This window comes from Curcuma longa, chromosome 14 (assembly GCF_044706935.1).
Source record: "Curcuma longa cultivar G26 ecotype Majalengka, Jawa Barat chromosome 14, ITB_CL_G26_1.1, whole genome shotgun sequence".
Taxonomy (NCBI): Eukaryota; Viridiplantae; Streptophyta; class Magnoliopsida; order Zingiberales; family Zingiberaceae; genus Curcuma; species Curcuma longa.
Window position 1 is genome coordinate 6328414 of NC_133874.1, and position 20607 is coordinate 6349020.

The following is a 20607-nucleotide window of genomic DNA, read 5'->3' on the forward strand; positions in this document are numbered from 1 at the left end:
GGAAAACAGAGGAAAGCTCGAGAGAGGGACGATGTGGGAATCCATAGGGTTGACGCTCATGGCGGCGGCGGGGAACAACATCGGCAAGGTTCTCCAGAAGAAGGGCACCGTCATCCTCCCTCCACTCTCCTTCAAGCTCAAGGTTCGAATTCTGCTCTCCCAGGCGGTCCTCGCACGCTTTCGTGTTCTCTTCGTCGAACCCTATCGAGCCTCCTTTGGTTTTCCGGTTGAGCTCTTCGCTTGATCGTGATCGTATAGTTCGATCATTAAAAGATCGATCTGACTGCTGTTTGGTTTGAGATTTACGTTGTTGCAAAATATCCGTCGATCTAGATTGCGTAGGATAGTCATTTGAAATGCTCCCCCTCCCCCCATTCTAGAATACCTTGATGGTAGTGGATTCTGATCATTTTCTCCGCGTCGATTTCTGTTGTGCGATTGAATGGCTGTTGTTAGATTGTTGTGCTACGCGTATGAACTCTTCTCCATGCTAATTAGCGTTCAGCGCTGTCATCGATCATGCAAAAACTCTTTTAATGATAGGCATCCCTGTTTACATCCATGTTTTATGATTTCATCAGTGTTTGGTATGACATTGATTTTCCATGAAAAGTATCCTTGACCAGAATTACAAAACAAATGTTCATTCTTTGGTACCAGTTATTTCCAATCGGTAGTTAAGTAGACAGTTCCTTGGAGATGCTTAAGGAGGTCATTAAGTTTCTTTTTATTTGATTTATTTGTTTATTGGTTCCCTATCTTTTTTGTTGTCGTTCATTTTGATATATCTTGGTCTTCTATGCTGGTAATCTGAACACGTGAATTTCAATCGTGGGTTGCTCTGTTTCTTCATAATTTACATTGCTTACTCTTTTATAAACATTGCCTGTTGTAAGCTATTGAAATCCTATTTAACTGTTACATATATGGCACTATATCTTCTAAAGTTTTACCCATTTACATTAATTTCTGAGAAATTGTATGCAATAGTATCCATTTCCATGTCTGGCTACCATGGGATGTCTTATAGGCCATATTCTAACTTTTGTAGAGGCAAAAACTATTGATTTTATGAAGCTTGAGAAAAGGTCATTATGGCAGTATGCTTCAGCAGCGTGAAATTCCCCCCTTGTTTAACCAGAAATAGTGAGCTATTAGATTATTGCTTTGGGAGACTAGGTTTCAGATATCAATTTTTAGTTGCAAAATTGTGGCATATGTTGTTTTGATTTGGTTCCGGTGTGTAAAATTTCTATTATGAACGTGTCAACATCTTATTTTCCTAATAAGATATGGGCCAAAATATTCTTCTCTTCTATTTCGTCTAGAGCCATTTAAATTCCAAATTCCAGCTAAGTTGTTATTTGTTGGTTGCAGCTTCAACAATTTTGATAGAAATCTATTCTTTAACCAAATAGAGCCTGAATGTTTTTTCACCTTACTTTTAGGTGATCAGAGCATATATTTTGAACAGATTGTGGGTAATAGGATTTCTCATGGATATATCTGGTGCGATCTTGATGTTGAGGGCTCTGTCTCAAGCTCCGGTAAATTTAATTCATGAGCTAAATTAATGTGCCTTACCATCTTTATTCCTGATGTCAGTCTGTCTTTTTTCCTGTAGTAGTTTTTACTTTTTAGTTAAATAAATACCTGTGCATGTTGGGTTCATTCAAATATTGTTTGTTCATTCTATAATTTGTTAGACAAAACGTATCCTGTGCACATACTATTAAAACCTGGATCATTTTTTAAAATCAAATAACACTGCGATTAACTCTTTCTGATTTAAGTTTTTTTCCTACTGATAGCTGCTCCTATTAATTACCTCTTTTTCTTGACAATATGTTGGTATTTCCTTATATTAAATTCACTGTTGATTTTTGGTAATTTCACAATGTTGCAATCAGTATCTTAACATTAAAATATCAAATTGTATCTTCTGTTGTGCCTCTCATGCTAATATAGTGACCTCAAGCTTCATCATCCAAGCATAATGGTATACCATGATTTTCTAAATCAAGTAAAATGAAGTATAAATTAAATTCTCTATTTGTAAAAGAAACATTCTCTCTCCCTCTCTCTTTGGAAAGAAATCAATGTCTCCCTCTCTCTTTCTCTAGTTGGTAAGAAATTAGTCTCTCTCACTGTTTAGCAAGATGTTGATTCTCTATTTAGAAAGAAATTTATCTCTCTTCCTCTCTCTACTTGGAAGTCATTCTCTCTTTCTTCCTTTATTCGGAAGAACCATTCTCCCTCTCGCTCTTTCTGTTTAGAAAGAAATACATCTCTCTCTTTCGATCCTCTCTCTACGTAAAAATAAATCGATCTCTCTCTATAGTCTCCCCTTCCTATTTACTTAGGAATCAATCCGTCTCTCTCTCCCTCTTCTCTCTCATTTTGGGGGAAAAGTGATGGCTCTTTCTCCGGTTTCTCGAATTTTTCGGTATACCGAAATTTTCGATTGGAAGGATGTGCGGTATTTCGGTACCACCCCTACCTTAGATTTGGAAATCCTTTCTCTCTATTTGGAAGGAGTTTGACTACTGCCCTTAGATTTGGAAATCTCGGCTTCATTATCAATTTGCAAGGTGTCTAGCTTCCTCTTCCTCTCATGATTTGGAATATCTTCCGTTGTAATATTATTACATGGTCAGGATTGACCAACATCTACCAGATGCCAGTTGTATATGTTTGCCTCATTGTTCCTTGTGAAAACACTAAGATGTCAGGATGGAGTTCAATTTTACTCTTCTTTCTTGCTTTATATTAATTATGTTTAAATTTTGAGGTATGAGAGTGTCATACTGAAGCTTGTTTTTCTTTCACACACTAATTATGATTATATTTTGTAGGTTTCTATAATACAACCTGTCTCTGGTTGTGGTCTTGCTATACTGTGTGTCTTCTCTCATTTTTATCTCAAGGAAGTCATGAATGTTCTTGATTGGATAGCAATAACATTGGCTGGTGCTGGCACAATAGGTAATGCAAGGGCAACAATAATCCATTGATTTATTATTTTTCAATGAAGAAGTTGGTTGCAAGTTATAAGTTGGTTATCCTTCTTGCGGTTGATGGATTATTTTCATGTGGATCTGCAATGACAGAGGTTATGGGATCAAAAGTTAAATTGAGTAAGATGTTAGAGAAAATCCGTTGAAGAAAAAACTATTTAACTTACAAACTTATTGAACATTGTCTTCTTTCTGTTGTTTGACAGTAACTTCGCCCCTTATGCATAAGTTGGCCCATTTATAATCTCCATTTATAGTTGCACATATCCCTTGGGCTTATTTGAATGTTCAGGACTTATTTAGCATCTATTATTCAAGTAATATGAATTTTGATGCAAAATATTGATGCAGATCTCATAATTTGCACAAGTTATTGTTGCATCTTTGACTTGTTGATAAGGGTGACCTTAAGCTTTTGTTAGTGCACTTCTTTGATATATGCAGAATCTTCAGTAGAGCAGCAGATACATGCTGTCTGTATTGTTTAGCAAAAGATTTGTGTATTAATATGTGTTCTTCTCGTGTATTATTACAGGAGTTGGCTTTGGAGGAGAGGAGCAAAGTATTGCCACAGTCTCGCTTTACCATTTACCCCTGCTTGGTTTCTCAGTTGCCTTGTTGTTTGTAGGTACCATACTCTGTTCACTATCATTTAGTTTGCTAAACAAATATCATCAGCCTTTCCTTACTAATAGTGCGACTGTACTTCTCCTGTTGCCAACTTTTTATTGGTTCAGTAGGCAGTGATTTATGCTATTATGTGGCAATAATGATTAGAACTATCATTTGTTTTGAAAGTTGTACTCTTTCATGTGATTAAAAGTATCATTTCTTTTAAAAAATTATTCAAATTTATTTGGTTATATATTTTTAAGTATGGTGGTGGTCTTGTGGAATTCTTTCCGCCATTCTCATCTGAAGGTTTTTTTCCTTAAGCATTTTTCGAAGTACATTATTTTGTAAAATAAATGCCCATAAATGTAGGTCCATTACAAAACTTCTTTTTGCTTGACCCAATAATGACATAAAAGTTCTCATCATATATATACTTTTAACTATTGCACCATTTAACTAGTTTATTTTTTTTGCTTGTTATTTTATTGGCTTTATAAAATATTTTGGCATTTTATTGCATCATTTGGTTGGACCTAATTTAGCAAATTTATATTATTATACCAGTTTTGACTCTTTATTCAATGAAAATTGCCATCATTGTGATTTTATTTCATCAGACCAAGTAAAATAATAAATATCTTGCAACATCCCATATTTATTTTCAATAGCTTTATAATATTACAATTTCTTGATTTTAATTGGCGCTTCTTATATTATAATAAATGCAACTGCAATCATTGAAGTTGCAAGTGGCACTTGCAACTGTCAAGCTACTATAGGTAATTAAATGTGTGCAGGCGGACTAGTTGCAACCATCTATCTGTGGACAACCAAACTATCCTTCTTTCTTACAATTGCAGTTATTACAATGTTCAACATGTCTTATGGTTTATTGGTGTCATGCTACCCTTTTTTTCCTCTAGAGCTGCAAATGGAAGATCAAATAGAAAGCTCAAATTTTGATTTCTGATGCTTCGGTGTAAGATTGTGTTTTTGATTTACCCTTAGGGTAGTTAATTTTCTTAAATGTACTCCTACGAGTCCAAACAAAAGGAAAGAGTATAAATAGTGATTTTATTTGAATGATTAACTTATAGTTGCAACTATATGTTGATGGTGTATATGGAAATCCAGGCACTTCTGAACACATGGCTTCACATCTACAAAAGTCGAAGGCAAGAACAGGAACTGGTAAAGTTCTAGAATCAAACAAGTCATTATCTCTGTCTCTTTTTTTGTCTTTTTTTTCTGTTAATTTTGATATCACCTGATGTCATTATCATAAATGCAGATGCATTCTGAAGTAATTGAAGAAATTATATTTGGTTTGGAGTCGGGCACTCTATTTGGGTAAATGACCCTTTTTCCTTCAAAGCTCTTGTCTATAATCATTTTTAGTATATTATTATCCTTGTCATACGTAATAGTCTTCCATATAATGTTTTTCTTAAGACTTTAAGATAATGGTTGATCTTCATCATTATCCAGCTTGTAGTTCTACAAAATATCCTGTGGATTTTTAAGTTCTTTTCTGTATTTCTATTGCTGACAGGATACAGGGAGAGTAAACTGACTGATTCTTTTCTTTAGCAATTAGCTAATGCTAACAATCAACTATGTGATTGCAGAATGGCGTCTGTCATATCAAAGATGGGTTTTGCACTTACAGAACAGGGTCTCTCAAAGTTCATGGTACCTATGTGCATCTCCATTAGCTTTTGCTGCAGTGCAATTGGTTTTGTTTACCAGGTTGTTGCAATTATATGTTATTCTTCTAATCATATTATCCTTTGATTTAAACAGAATGTTTTTTCGTTTAACTTAATCACAATCTAATATATATGGATTCTAACAGACCCGAGGTCTGAAGCATGGAAGGACTATTGTGGTGTCCACATGTGCGGCTGTAGCAGCCATTGTCACTGGTGTTCTGGCTGGTATGACTGCTCTGGGTGAACATATACCTTCTTCTCCAGTTGCTCGGATGTGTCTCTTGTTTGGATGGTAATGCTATTAGTTAGATGCAGAGCTAAGTTCCTAGTGTTATTAGAGTCGGTACTTTCATTATTCTTGTATATTCTCCTTGAATTTGATATTTCATTTCCAATTCCTCTGTGGACAATAGATACCGTAAATTCTCCAGCTTGCTGTATCACATCTGAATTCCAGTTTTCCAGTTTCATTGCATTTGCATAATGTGCTCGTATTGTCCCTAGTTACCTGATTTTGTGCTGCAAAGTTTGTAAATTAGGAATCTTGTGTGCTGTTGGTCTCATTGTGATTTCTTTTATTGGTTTTATAAATATCATGGCTGTCGGATCTTTTATACACTTTCAAATCCAAAGGACTGTTTGATGTGATATATGAGTTATAAAATTTCCATCACTTCTTTGCAGGTTATTTATCGTTCTCGGTGTAATACTGCTTGTGAGTTCATCTCGGTTGATTGCGCTTCTACCTTGGCATTTGCAGCGCCATCTCAAAAGTAACCTCGAGAGGAATCATAGTCTTAGGCGATCTGCTTCACTCCGTGCTAAAGATCCCACTAGCCCAAGTGCAGTTATTCCTGCATCAACTCTGCATCATCTAATAACATCTCCAGTCAAAGCAAAGCCATAACAGAGCCAGAAGAAATCCAATAATTTTTTTGTGATGATATTTCTGATCAGCTCAGTTTTAAGTTTTAAATGTGGTACTTATCATGTGATTTTCCCTTTAATTCCCTACCCGAGAGATGGAGAAGAATGGGTTTGTCGTCGACTACTCTCATTTATTTTTCGCTTCCTGTGGTGGTTTTGAGTATTGAATTATGTTTGTATTACAAATAAGCAAGATATCTGAGAACAAATGGTTAAGATCTCATATCGTTCCATGATGATATTGTATCAAAAAAGATCCATCTATAATGACAATCTAAGGTGCAGTGTTTGATGTCAAAGCGAATTGCTCTGTTTATTTCACTTCATCACTGCCACAACACTACTCCTATAGTTATAGTACATTTCTTCCTTCCTAATTTTTTACCTCTTCTTTAATCATGCAATATATCTACAGAAATTACAATGATTTGTCCAATGATGATGTATGCAGATGGTGATTATGTATGCTGATGGGGCTGATCCAAATATTCGACCCCACCGAGCTCTCACTGCGATTAAGGTAACTATTTCTTAATCAGTTATTATGTTGTTAGTTGTATCATACTTTTTTACTAGAAAAAAATGCTCATACTAAATAATAATGTTCATAAGACCTCACAAATATTTCCCTATTATTATTGTTTTTTTTTCTTAACGAGTTGTTTTTATTCTCATAGTGAAATAATAAAAAGGAATGCTTCATTGTTGAAAAATAGGTAAGCATCCTTAACAATATTTTTCACTTCAAAACTCCATTTTCTAAGACTTTGTAACACAGGTAGTAAAATAACATGCAATAATTAATGAGACTAAACTAATAATTCCAGCCATGAATTAACTGGAGTAGAGCACCAGTTGTTAAGTGTCTCAAACAAGTACCTAAACCTGAAGCATTCATTAACTCACAAGTAGAGCATCCCTCACCAGTTTAGTGCATGGTCTTACAATAATATCCCACTTGCTTCCATCTAACCATTCACTAACTAAAAAACAGCAACTTGTCATCCCCCCTGGCCCAAAACCTTCTGTTAATTATTCATAATTTAATCAAATTATAATTCTCGCAAACTTGCATTAGAAAAACATATTGAGTGGTTCACTATCAACAATGATGCACCTTCTACTGTTAAATTAGTTGCAATCTGTCTTTTTTATTTATTTATTTTTTTACTGCAACTGGCCATTAGATGTAGTCTCCAGTAGAGCTGTTCAAATAATAACTAAACTATGTGTTATTGCTGCAAGCCACATGAGATTAAACAAGGACAGATAAGGTTATGGCATTTGCCTTAGAGGTTTATATAGTTGATTATGACAATAATAACTAAACTATGTGCCATCAGATGACTTATGCTTTTCGATTTCCATTCTACGATTGGAGTTTTAGATTTGTTTGCTGGATGTTCGTTATTTAGTTCAACTTAAATCATGTCAAACTAATATTAGTGACTAATAGTTCATTCATAGCTACTGCCACTCTATTAGTAGTGAAGGTGGCAGATTGAATCATTTCGAAACAAGAAGGTAGAATATGTTCTGGTTGCTGAATGAACAGCAAAACTAGGCTTAGAACTAAGATCCACTGTCTCTTGGCTGGGTATCAAGTTTGAACTATGCCAAGCTCATTCCAGGCACATCTGTCTCTTCGAGCAAGACTGAGCTCAAAGGGGACTAATCAACCATTGTAAATTTTAACTCTTCAGATCATCAAAAGTTAAAAGGGAAACATGTTTACACATCCACTGTTGCTTTATAAAGCATCATAGTTTTATCCAATTTAGAACACCCTATCCATAAGGACAAGATCAAATGGAGAAACAAATTTTTATCTTTTCTTGCAATAATCATAAGACACTGATATTGCATTTACTGAAAATGTCACAAGGGATTGCAATTATTGATGAACAACTTTTAGAGCCATGAGGTTTCTCAGAAATAGAGTGAAGGAAAGAATCATATGTGATACTGAAACTTATTGAAAACAACAGCCAACGAATTTGATCCCTAGATAGTCATAAATTCACAACCTCCCAGCTCTGCCTTGGAACAGCCTCTTGGTGCGAGGGAGTGTATAGCTGCAACTCGAAACAATGGACAAGTTCAAGTTTCTCAATCAAAATTTTAGCAAATAAATGAACTTTTTCTTAGTAAGGGAAAGCATCTAAGCTTGTGCTCCATAGTTTCTTCAGTGTTTAATTTTGATAGATGCCAAATTTTGCAATCAAGTATCACTTCACAACATCTGTTAGATTTTCTGTGAAGAATGTATATCCAATAGATAATGGTTGGTTGTTGTTTTAGGGGAAAACAATGAAGTTTAGCTTTTGGTAAGGCACACACAATAGTCTAAGGTTGAGATTATAGAGACAACTAACCTCCATTTTCGCAAGCAATTCAGTTGCATTCGGAGAAGAAATAACGATGTGCCTGGAAGCCAGCTTAATAAAACCTTCTCTCACACCATTGTCAAATAGTTCAAGCAAGGAATTGTAGTAGCCATCAACATTTAACAAACCAACCTGTGTCAACAAAGAAAGAAATGTTTACATGAAGAGAATTTCCAGAATTTTGTGAAAAAGATGGCACACTCACTGGTTTATTATGAATTCCAAGTTGTGACCATGTTATCATCTCCATCACTTCTTCCATTGTTCCATATCCTCCTACAATAACATTGTGAATTATTTTTGGGATCTAAGAAGATTTTAGAAAAACAAACATGACAAGAGATTATTTAACACTTACCAGGAAGTGCAATAAATGCATCAGCTTGTCCAGCCATCACAGCTTTTCTCTCATGCATATCAGAAACCACCTTAACCTCACCTATCGTTTCCCCAGAAATCTGAAACAAAAACAGGACAGAAAATACCACAAATTGTCATTCTTTTGATGATTTGAAATCTGTAAATTAACTTAGCATAAGTTTTTTTGCTCCTACCAATAGATACATATAGATAGATAGACAGATACGAGTAAATAGCTAAAGATGCAAAAGGTTTTATATATTCATGGACTGACAGTTGAAAGGCCTTTTGGAAAAATTTGCTTTAAAATACAAAAGAAACAACAAAGTTCAACAAATTTAGTCATTAAAGTAAGCTTTTCAATCTGTTGAAAGCATATATTCATGAAGGGATAGCAAATTAAACATAGTTTATCAACAAAAGAATGGGAGAAAGAATGGCTAAAAACCATACCTCAATGGGAACAAGAGCTTTAGGAATCACCCTGCACACACCAAATTAGAATGTTCTTCTACCATGAACAGCACAAAAGAAGAAAAGAAGACGAAAAACAAAAGGTAAGTACCCAAGAACATGGCATCCACCATCATAAACTGTCTGAGAAATCAGCCCCATCAATCCCACGCTTCCACCTCCATAAACTAGATTGATTCTCTTCTTCACCTACAACACACGAAATAATCAATGACAAACAGTATTTTCGATCGATCGATCGATCATATTTGTTTCATATCGTTTCATGGAGTCTCGATCGGCGAGGGAGTACCAGTTCACGGCCCAGCTCCACAGCTGCATCGCTGAAGACGGTTCGGTTGCCGGAGTTGCTTCCGCAGAAGACGCAAATCCGCTTGAACTCGCTTCCAGTCTCGTCGCCCATCTCTCTCATCTACAATTCTCAGAGGACGATGAAGACGGATAGAGAAGCAAATCCAAACGTTCCTCCTCCTTTTGTAGTCCAGAGCTACGAAAGAACCCAACAACTCTCTCTCGTCTGCCATTGACCCGCTTCTTGTCACTCCAGATCAGGAAACAACGCCGAAAAAGGTTTTTAAAAAGTCGTCAATGGCCAAAGCTTCCGAGCTGGATCGGCGCCCGCCACCTGTTCGATACAAGGAAAAAGGAAGGAAAACAACTGCTGGCACATATTGTATTCTCAAGAACCCTAACGCCGATTATCTTATCGCAGATGAGGCTCACCTTTTCCCCCAAAAACAAATCGCGGAGCGTAGCGAAGTCAACTGGCGCGAGGAGATCAGCACAATAATGGTCGCCGGACTAGTGTACCTAATCCAACAGCACCATAAACAAACAAAAACATGATTTCCAGGAGTAAAAAAACTCGATCGGAGACAATTTAATACTCAACGAGACATCACGACGGGGAAGATTTCCGCAGGCGAGAAAAAAAGAGAGAGAGAGAGAGGAGAAAGGAACCATTTTGCTGAGGATGATGCCCTTGGCCGACGCTCTTGATGAGAGCTAGAATTAAAAAGGAGCAGATGACGCACGCTGAATGCTAAAAAAATGGAGGAAGTTCTTGGTGGAAATTATTGAGCTAGAGTGGACTTTTCCGCCTTCTTCATTGAGAGAGTTGTTCTTCCCATCGCTATCAGCTTGCGGCGGTGACCTAAACGCAAGCTCATGGCTACAGTGAGTCATGAGCTCACGAGCCCATGACCACGCCTCACGGCCGCAGTATGACCATGAATTTGCAAGCTCACAGTTACAGTAACACACCGTCTCATTAAATAATTTATATTTAAATAATATAAATAAATTAAATTAAAATTTTATTAATTTATTTTAAAATAGATTCAAATAATAGATCGATCCCTGTTAGTCCCGTAACTCATATGGGTCGATTCGTGGTGAGTTTGAATTGATTCCTAGATTGAAAAAAAATATTTTTTTTAAAAAAATTAAAATTAAAATAGAAAATTTAATGAATTGATAGATTTCATCCATTTAAATTTCAATTCAAATTTAAAATTTTAATTTGATCAATTTAAATTGTAATTTAAATTTAAATTTTTAAATTTTTTTATATTTTTTTGATAGGTCTGTGAAATTGACCCGTTTAACCCGCAACCTATTTGAATTGGATTGAGTAGAAGATTTTTCAATCTATCAAGGTTATGGACCGACCTGTTCCACCTCATCATATGATAAATTTCTGACGAATTGATCGTCCCGCCATGAGTTAGCTTGTTTGACAGTTCTAGTTATAAATGAATCGAAGTTTATAAGTAAATTTGATGTTGAATTGGATAAAAATTTATTTATATTCGTTAATATATATAATTAATTAAATTTAAATAATTTATTAAATTAAATAAATAAACTTAATATATGTGTGTCAATTCATTAATATTTATGAATAAGGATTATGAACTATTCATGAATAAAATTTATAAATCATGTTCATTAATAAAATTATTATCAACTTCATAAATAAACAAAAAAAAAACTTATAAAATAAACAAATAAACTTATATTATATCAAAATTAATAATGAAACAATTTTAAAACTATAAAATTTTCAAATAAGCTTGAATTGAGACTTTGATAGCATCTAAAATAATCAAACTTAAATTAAAAACTCAAATAAGAAAAATCAAATTAAAATTTTGTTTCATTCAAACAACTTGGATTTAACTTGATTACCTTATCAAACTAAGTTTGAACACCACAAAGTTTGACTTGAGTTGACTTATTTACTTACCCTATTCACATATGCTTGCAATTGCAAACTCACAAGTTCACACTCCTAGCTTAGCTGAACTTTCATAGCATAGCTCAGCTCATAGTCTCCTCATGAGCTCACGACCTCCACTTAAGTTCACTACTTATAGATTTTTTCACTATTTTTTTTCTTGATAGATTTTTGGGTAAAAATCAAAAAGGCATCCTTTTTATTTTTGGAATCATGATGACATCTCTTTTATATTATAGCAGTTACTGAAATCATAGCAGTTACAAATTCGTAAATATTATAATACAGATTTATCTTGTTCGATAATATTTATGTTATAGCAGTTATAAATCATAACTGCTATAATATAATTTATTTTATTATAACATTAATATTATTATAAATTGTAACTATTATAACTACTGTAGCAATTACAATTTCGTAACTATTATAATTTAGACTTATCTTATTCATACAACCAATTGATGGGATCAAGTGACAAGAGATAATAATGTTGAATAGTATATTGAAAAATAATAGTATTATTTTACAAGGGAGGCTATGGGGAGGAGTGCTCTAGATGTTTTTTTTCTCTGACTATCCATTCAAAACATACATAACAAATTTAGTTTAATATCTCTGTGATCACATTCATGCATACAACTATAACTATATATATATATATTGCAAAAAAATGTTATCATTTCTTTGAGAATTATTAGCATGTTTTGACTTGTAGAATTGTGTGCAACTACATAATTCATTCAACTAGAAGTCATAATTGTCCTCAACTAGATTTGTGTGCAATGATAGCAGATCATGGAGATGAATTATTGATGATATCAATGTGAGTAATTTCTAAATTTATTTTGATAATTAATGAAATTTTTTTATAGAATCAGATCAGTCAATTTCAAATTTAATCAATAAAAATCATAATTATCTACGTATTCACTTGGATACACTATTATCCTGTGCAAGCATAAGAGGAAATGCAAGATAAAATTTAGGTGCAAAGTGTGATGGTCAAAATACAAATAAAAATCTTGAGAGTTGCAAGAAGAAATAAATTATAAATAAATTCTAATTACTTTTTCTTTAATCTCTATTGTGAGGACAAATTTCTCCATCATAAGCTTTTTCACAAACACTTTCTTTTTGAATCTGACTTATCCAGATGCATTCTTTCATATTTCTTGTATGATGAACTAAATGAGATGCTCTTTCTTTCTTGCATGTGCCTTTTTTTTTTCAAAAGCTTATATGTTTGTATCATTGAGCTATTCATAGTCTAATTAATCTAGAGAGCCTTAGACTCAATTATTCCGGAGATGAGTAGCCTTCTTCCTCTCGTCTGATTCATCCATCGGATAAATTTAGGACAATTAAATTTTTATTCTTGGATTATATTTTGTTTTTATCAAACTAAGATTCATAATGTGTGAGTCCTCTTAACCAATTGCACCTATGCCAAGCCAAATGTCATTTCTAACTTTGAAATCCATCACTCCAACTCTTTTAGATCAATTGTTTATTAAGGGAAATTGATTCTTAGATGGTTGAGAAATTAAAACGGTTTACCGTTGCATTATTGTGTAGGGGATAAGTAATTTTTTTTATCAACAATTATTGATAATAAAAGAATATTTAGTTTTGACTAACATTTGTAATACTTTTGACTAAATTTATTGTAAAAAAGAATATTTTTATGATGAAAACTTATAATAAAGTGATTTTTTTATCAAAGGGTAAAGGGTAAAAGTCAAAAGAATATATTGTTTTAAATTTTTTTATTAAAAAATATCCCATCTCATTAATATCTTCTAATATTATTATATTAAATATTATCATCTAAATCTAAACCTTAAAGTCTAATTTCTAAATTGATCAAATACATTATAAAAATTATAATTTTATAATTATTATATATATTATAGCAATTACTATTTTGTAATTGCTACAATATATCTAACATACTTAACATTTTAAAATATTCACGTTATAGTAATTACAATTTCGTAGTTGTTATAATACATACTTAATCTATTCAAAAAATATTCATATTGTAGTAGTTATAGTTTCGTAGCTGCTACAATATGGATTCAACCTTGTTTATTTACCATTCATATTTTAGCAGTACGAAATTGTGTCTGCTACAATGTGGATTTAACTTGCTCATATAATATGCATGTTGCAGTAGTTACAAAATCGTAACTGCTACAATGTGAATATTTTTGAACAATAAATATGTTAGACATGTTGTAACAATTACAAAATCGTAATTACTATAACACGAATTTAACATGCTCACTTAATATTCAGTTGTAACAACTATGAAATTATAACTGCTACCACGTGAATATTTTTTAAACGTTAAGTATGTTAGACACATTATAATAATTACGAAATCATAATTATTATAACATATGTAGCAGTTACAATTTCAGCTGCTACGTGCCCGATCAATTCAGTAATTAAATGGGAGATAACAATATAAAATAATAACTTAGAGTATTTGGATACATGACAAAATAATAAAATGGGATGTTATTTTGTAAAAAAAAAATTGATATTCTTTTGATTTTTGCCCCGTAAAGAATTGCTAATAAAAACAAAGGACATTTTTATTTTTTTTTATTTTCCATATATTTTAAAAATAAGTAATTGTTGTAACGGTTTACATAATAATAAATCCAATGGTAACTTTGACCTTTCCCCCCTTCTTTTTCCTAAATCCGTTTGCTCTCGTCACGTCCTCCTTTTTCCTAACTTGTCGCCTCTGCCGTTCCTTCGCCACCAAAGCTTGACTCGGTTCTACGGCCCAAACAAATCCCTATCCGCGCTCTCCTCTCCCCCTTCCCTTTACAATCTCTCTTCTTCTCGTCGTCGTCGTCGTCGTCGTCCTTGTTATCGCACGGTTGATCGCTTTGGGGGAGCTCCAATGACGGATCCGGATTCCGCAAAGACTAACCATTTGCCCCCAAACCTCGTAGCCAACCTCCAGAGCGTCCTCATCGGAAGAAGGGCTACTGGAGGAGGCGACTCTGATTCCAAGCCTGCCGCGGCGGAGGAGGATCCCCAAATCGCCTCCTCTGCCGACGCCTCCCAACCCGAGGAGGGGGGTGTTGACGATGGATTGAAGAAGCCCATCGTTCTCGTGACCAGTGCCGACGGGATCGGCTCCCCTGGCATCACATTTCTCGTGGAAGCCCTAGTGCGAGAGGGGCAGTGCGCAGTCCACGTCTGTGCTCCCGATTCGTGAGTTTTCCTCTTTTTTTTCCCCTGATAAATTGCTGATTTGGCAATCCGTTCATTGGATACAGCTTGGTTGTCGATTTTGTTTGTCAAACTTCTTGAGCTTTCGTGGAGCTTGTCTTGAGTTTTCTCTAAAGATTGATAATTTGTTTTGATTGACAACGTGCCTGTTTCTTTTGTGTCTCACCTGTGCGATTTCCGTTGTTTCATGGAAAAGTGTATATCCGGGTAATCTGTTCTTTGTTCCTCCATAGAGATTTTTTTGTTCGTTATTGATTTGGTCCTGACGCTTGTTTGTTTTCTCTTTTCGGTTGGACAGGCAGTACCTTGCCATTTTGGTGGCAAGATTATCCTTTCTGAATTGTCTTGTTCCTTTTTGTTTGGTTTATTCGACTATCTTTATTCAGAAATATATATCTATCTATATATATATATATATATATATTTGTTGATTAACCAAAATAATAATATTAAGACGCCGAAGATGCAATAGCTGCAATGCTCCTCCTCATTTTAATAGTTCTGTTATATTGAAGGGACAAGTCTTTATCCGGTCATGCAATTACCCTTAATCAAACAGTTGCAGCAACATCTGCCGAGATTAAAGGTGCCTCAGCCTTTGAGATTACAGGTATCTAATCTTCAATCATGTTTTTTTTTTTTAAACAAAAAATTTCTTTCTTACTACAGTATGTATAATTTATTGTTGCAAAGCATGATTAAACTTAATTAGACTGATAGTTTTTTTGTTGTTGTTGGTGTCCGTTAGATGAACAGTTGTGTGGAAAAATATCATTTAATAATTTGTATCTTTCTAATGTAAAAAATTGGCCTTCAAGAAAACCAACAAGACAATGTTTATTAAACAATAATAAAAGAAGTTAACTTACATGGACAGGTACTCCTGCTGATTGTGTCTCTTTAGCTTTATCTGGTGCACTATACTCGTGGTCGAAGCCTGCACTGGTAAATTAGAGGCTGAAGCTTTGTGCAGTAGAGATACATTCTTTCATTTTTATTGATGTTATTATTTTGAAGTTGTATGATCACATAGTTCATTTATTAGGTGATTAGTGGAATTAACAAAGGATCAAATTGTGGTCATCATTGGTGAGTAATTCACTTCTCATTCATAGATGTTTCTTGTGTTTTAAACTCAAATTCTTTATTTTTTCTAGTCTCTAGCATAAAATCATTTGAATTTACTTTCAAATACATAGTTAACTTGTAGATTTTATGCAGCTTTTATTCAGGTGCTGTTGCCAGCGCTAGAGAGGCTCTGTTAAGCGGAGTGCCTTCTCTTGTACTTTCTTTAAATTGGTAAAATTTTCACTTTTGTTTAAATGCCCTTGCTTCAATTGTCCTTGAAATTTACCTGTTGGAGTTTGTGTTTCTTATTAGGAAGAAGGATGAGAGTAAAGAAACTGATTTCAAGGATGCTGTTGATGCTTGTTTGCCACTGATCAATGCAGCACTCAGGGACATTAATAAAGGCATTTTCCCAAAAAGTTGTCTGCTTAACATAGAAATACCCACTAGTCCATCTGCCAACAAGGTTTCTTCCAGATAGATTAAGCCTCTCATTACTACTGTTTTGTTCTGTCTTGTTTTTTAGGTATATTACTCAAACTTGATGCTAAATACATGTAAGCATATCTTCTTCTTTAGTATATTTGACCATCATGTGTTTCAAGTACTTACGTTTTCAGAAAAAATGAGAAAATTGAATGAACGAATAAGAAAACACTTGCATGTAGTACATCTCAGTTCTGTATCACTTTTCTTTTCGATAGAATTAATTGATTTTAGTATGCATTAATAGTCTTGGTATCCATCTGCTTTCACAGTGCACAACTTCAAATGCATTTTTATAGCTGGCCAATACTTTGTGGACATTTCAAAATCTTTGCTGGACGGTTTCTATTGTAAATAAGTACAGTAGCTTCAAATGTTCTTTTATTGTTGGCCAATACTTTGTGAACAATTTAAAATCTTTGCTGGACATCTATAAGAGAAGTGGCTTTAAAGTTCATCTTTGAAAGTAAAATTTATTCAATTGCAAAGTGCTATTGATTCATAATCTTTAATATTGTACATCAACATGGATCTCTCACAGTCAACACACATGGATAGTGTTGAAAGCAATGGCAAATTTCATGACCCTTATTTGGATTTGTGCTGATCTTTAAATTTAGCAAGCATTGAGTTGTCAGCAAAGAGCTGAATTTTCTTGTTCCATCCATGCTAATCATGGATCGATCATAGTGTTATAGCATAAGATATACATCTGTTAAACATTGACTTGGGTGTTCTATTGAATGGAAAATTTTATCTTTATCTAAATACACAATTTTTCAACAAGATTGATTATAGTTTGTCACGGTACACACTTAGGGTTTGTCAAATATTAATCAACAACCTTGAATTTTCTTTATGTTAGGACCTTTTTAATTTGGTTGGAAGATGTTTGAGAAGTAAAGTGATGCTTATAGGAATGGTTATCTGGATGAATGTTCAAATGATAGTTCATGTTTGTCAGCAACGATGCTTACATGTAGTTAAGTAGGATTGATATGAAGGAAATTGGATGCTTGAAGGTTTCAGAAAGCCATTTGACCTACTAAGATTTGTTAACTATTGATACTCTCTAACTTGCTTTGACCATGCTAGGTGAATGTTCCTTATGTGCTAGCATGTGCATCCTGTACGTGCTAATGGATTATAGTTTATTTATAAAAAATCGAAGATTGCTCATCATAATCACTGTCTGAGCATACCAGGCAAGGAACTAGGAATTCACCTTTGTTTTTAGTTAATGGAGTATATTTTCAGTTATCCAAAATGGTACTTCATTCTAAGGTTCAAGGCTTGTTCTGTGTTGGGATTTTGATTCTCAGTTGGAGTTAGATGCGTTGGAGGTGCCACTCACCATATCAAGGTGGTGCTTGACGGCACTGATCAGGAGAAAAAGTTGAGGGAAGAAGAAAAAATGGAGTAGGAAGAGAGAGGAGAAACCTGGTCATTGCAAACTGACAAAGCTGGTTGCAGTGGAACCCTAGCTTGCAGGAGGAGAGGAGGAAGAGAAACCTACCTAGAAGTTTGCTGGAGCTGTTGCCGCTGAAATCACTGCTGAGAAACCTACCTAGAAGGCATGCTACATCTTCGCTGATGGTGGGTCTTGAGATGCAGAAGCAGAATACGATGTCTCATCTGTATCTGATGAGATTAGAAGATAATTTAATTCTGTGGTTCATTTATCACGATCACAGTCAATTTAAACCATAGGAGGAACTTGGAACTCCTTTTTGTTCCATGTCCATGTGCTGCAAGAATACCTTTTCTCAAAATGCACACTCTGAGTCAGTTGTGGTCTTGATCTCTTTGATTTTCATCTTATTAATTTTTGCTACTTGCTACTTGTTTCGTTCCTAGTATTTCAGTCTATAAATCTCCCTGACTGAGGGGCTAAAATCTTTTCATTTGTGTGCTATTTCAGTAGCTAGTTGATTGTATACTAATTTTTGAATCCAATAGTACTTAGTAGCATGCTTGAATTGTTACTCAATGAGGATATATATGGATTTATCTCAATCTTTGCAATTTTTAGTTTCCTTTTACTTCCTCAAGATTCTATTTTTAATGTACGGCAGGGCTTTAAACTAACCAGGCAGAGCCTCTGGAAATACGCTCCGAGCTGGCAAGGCGTCTCAGCAAATAGGCAACCTGGGCAGTTCATGTCTATGCATCAAAGCCTTGGTATCCAGCTTGCACAGCTTGGCCGAGATGCCTCTGCTGCTGTCAGTATATCTCCTTCAGCTTTTTGCACTATCGGACGGGGATTTTCATGATTTATGATGAATTTGTGCTTTCCAGGGAGCGGCACGTCGCGTTGGTACTCAAAAGAAACTTGTAGAAATAGAATCAGTCGCAACTACTGGAAAAGCTGAGCAGAAAGATGTGGTGAAGAAGTACTTCCGACTAGAGGTAATGCTGTTTCGTTAAGTTATAAATGTAAGTACATCATAATAGCCGATCATAAAAATTTTGTGCCGAACTTGTTCCTTAGAGTTTGCCCTGCAGAAAGAGGTGGTGTTGATCATGTTGCTTACATAGAGCAGTCTTTTTGCCTGACATTGCTTGAAAGTTCTTGTACAAATATCATTTGTAATAAAGTCAATTTTCTTTCACTTGCAGTTTCTCGATAAGGAACAAGAAGCCAAGGACGAAGATTATGATTTTAGAGCCCTGGAGAATGGATATGTGAGTCTTGCCGCCTCTTCCGCATCGCTCCATACGATTTCATGCTTCTAGTAGATAACATTTCACTTTCCCGCATGGTTGTTCAGATCGCAGTTACTCCCATATCTTTGGAATTGCAAATGGAACCTGAGATCCAAGCATCCGCTTCTAACTGGCTTGCGACGGCTCTAGAAAGAGCTGAAGAGGCTACCGAGGCCGCCGATGCGTAGCTTCTGACTCTGTCTACTGTTTTTTGATTGAAAGTTTTGTGTTAGTTCCTCCAGTTTGTGCTGGCTCTTGCCCATTCAATTGTGCTCGTCCATTGCTTGTCGTTGTGTTTGGAAAAACCCGTGCCTGACCCCCATTCTATTATTAGCAATAGTGGTGTCGGCGACCTGTGGTGCAGTATATTCGCCACTTTCTTGATTCCGGTGGTTTCCTTGCTGAGATAGTGGCTGATTTGTAGTTGAATCGTGTCTGAGTTGATTTGTCTAGATTGGAGAATGACTTATTTATTGATTTGAATTAATCGTCATTTTATTTGTTTCATTATACTCTTGCAACAGGATATGAAAATTTCATTGTGAATTTTTATTGTAGGTATCAAATAGTTTGAAATGAGTATTTTTTGGTAATTCAGGACTTACTCTGATTAATCTTAGATATATAGACGGTATTCTTTCATTTTTTTTAGTCAGATTAATTTTTTGATCTTTTATTTTTACTACTGTATTCTATTTAGGACTGAGTAAAATATCGATTAAAGTTTGAATTTTGGATTTAGAAATATCAGTTTATTTGATTAAATCGAATTGAGGTTATTATGTTTTGATTTTCTCGTTTCAGTGATTGATATAAATTATAGAAAAATGATACGCTACATGAAAATGTAGTATAAAATTTAACATGACACACTCAACTGCATGGATGTGATTTGGTCCCACTGTATGGATGTGAGATCTATGGAGTGTGTCATGTTGAGTTTCATGCTATATTTTTCATGTAGTGTATTATTGTTCTAAATTATGAGCAATGATATGTAGCATAAAAAAGTCTAATATGAAGTAACAACCTGGCCCGTCCGTCTATGGGAAGTTTACTTATCCCGACCTCTATTTTTCTGTAGGTCATGGGTCGTCGACCATCGATCGTGTCGTTACCTACTAGGACTTTCCACTCTTGCTCAGTGGATTTTTACCTTCTCCAGATTCGAACTTTACCTGCAGGCTAAAGTACTAAAGTTCCTTGGTTACCAAATTCAAGGAACTTTAGTATTTTAGCCTGCAAGTCTAGAGTTCGAATCTGGGGAAGACAAAAATTCACTGGGCAGGGGTGGAAAGTCCTAGTAGGTAATGACACGATCGATGGTTGACGGCCCATGACCCACAGAAAAATAGGGATCG

At 34.7% G+C, this 20607-nt stretch overlaps 3 protein-coding genes across 3 annotated transcripts; 2 read left to right on the forward strand and 1 right to left on the reverse strand.

Moving 5' to 3' along the window:
* The first annotated feature begins 6 nt into the window (after window positions 1-6).
* On the forward strand, window positions 7-6548 carry LOC141845002 (putative magnesium transporter NIPA9). The gene is made up of 9 exons (XM_074733001.1): window positions 7-142; window positions 1449-1547; window positions 2856-2985; window positions 3553-3641; window positions 4767-4823; window positions 4924-4982; window positions 5261-5381; window positions 5488-5636; window positions 6029-6548. Exons 1-9 carry the CDS (start codon window positions 32-34, stop codon window positions 6249-6251), a joined length of 1038 nt encoding a protein of 345 aa, XP_074589102.1. The 5' UTR covers window positions 7-31; the 3' UTR covers window positions 6252-6548.
* A 1533-nt stretch (window positions 6549-8081) lies between these two features.
* LOC141845003 (cytokinin riboside 5'-monophosphate phosphoribohydrolase LOG8-like) lies at window positions 8082-10508 on the reverse strand. Its single transcript, XM_074733002.1, has 8 exons — window positions 10216-10508; window positions 9785-10117; window positions 9584-9681; window positions 9472-9502; window positions 9017-9116; window positions 8864-8934; window positions 8647-8790; window positions 8082-8346 (listed from the first exon to the last, which is right to left on the reverse strand). The coding sequence occupies exons 2-8, from the start codon at window positions 9902-9904 to the stop codon at window positions 8284-8286; spliced, it is 627 nt and encodes a 208-aa protein (XP_074589103.1). The 5' UTR covers window positions 9905-10117; window positions 10216-10508; the 3' UTR covers window positions 8082-8283.
* A 4001-nt stretch (window positions 10509-14509) lies between these two features.
* LOC141845001 (uncharacterized) lies at window positions 14510-19756 on the forward strand. The gene is made up of 10 exons (XM_074733000.1): window positions 14510-14968; window positions 15502-15596; window positions 15864-15931; window positions 16032-16075; window positions 16208-16285; window positions 16367-16520; window positions 18616-18762; window positions 18839-18949; window positions 19160-19225; window positions 19312-19756. Exons 1-10 carry the CDS (start codon window positions 14652-14654, stop codon window positions 19432-19434), a joined length of 1203 nt encoding a protein of 400 aa, XP_074589101.1. The 5' UTR covers window positions 14510-14651; the 3' UTR covers window positions 19435-19756.
* Window positions 19757-20607: the final 851 nt, after the last annotated feature.

Bases quoted from the DNA above. Each gene is read 5' to 3' on its own strand.
- LOC141845002 (XM_074733001.1), top strand. From the start codon at position 32: ATGTGGGAATCCATAGGGTTGACGCTCATGGCGGCGGCGGGGAACAAC. The intron at 1,548-2,855 runs GTAAATTTAATT...TATATTTTGTAG, and splicing joins GGGCTCTGTCTCAAGCTCCG to GTTTCTATAATACAACCTGT. The intron at 4,824-4,923 runs GTAAAGTTCTAG...TCATAAATGCAG, and splicing joins GAAGGCAAGAACAGGAACTG to ATGCATTCTGAAGTAATTGA.
- LOC141845001 (XM_074733000.1), top strand. From the start codon at position 14,652: ATGACGGATCCGGATTCCGCAAAGACTAACCATTTGCCCCCAAACCTC. The intron at 15,932-16,031 runs GTAAATTAGAGG...TTCATTTATTAG, and splicing joins CGTGGTCGAAGCCTGCACTG to GTGATTAGTGGAATTAACAA. The intron at 18,763-18,838 runs GTCAGTATATCT...TGTGCTTTCCAG, and splicing joins GCCGAGATGCCTCTGCTGCT to GGAGCGGCACGTCGCGTTGG.
- LOC141845003 (XM_074733002.1), bottom strand. From the start codon at position 9,904: ATGAGAGAGATGGGCGACGAGACTGGAAGCGAGTTCAAGCGGATTTGC. The intron at 9,503-9,583 runs GTACTTACCTTT...TGGTGTGTGCAG, and splicing joins GGTGGATGCCATGTTCTTGG to GGTGATTCCTAAAGCTCTTG. The intron at 9,117-9,471 runs GTATGGTTTTTA...TTTTTGTTTCAG, and splicing joins AAGCTCTTGTTCCCATTGAG to ATTTCTGGGGAAACGATAGG.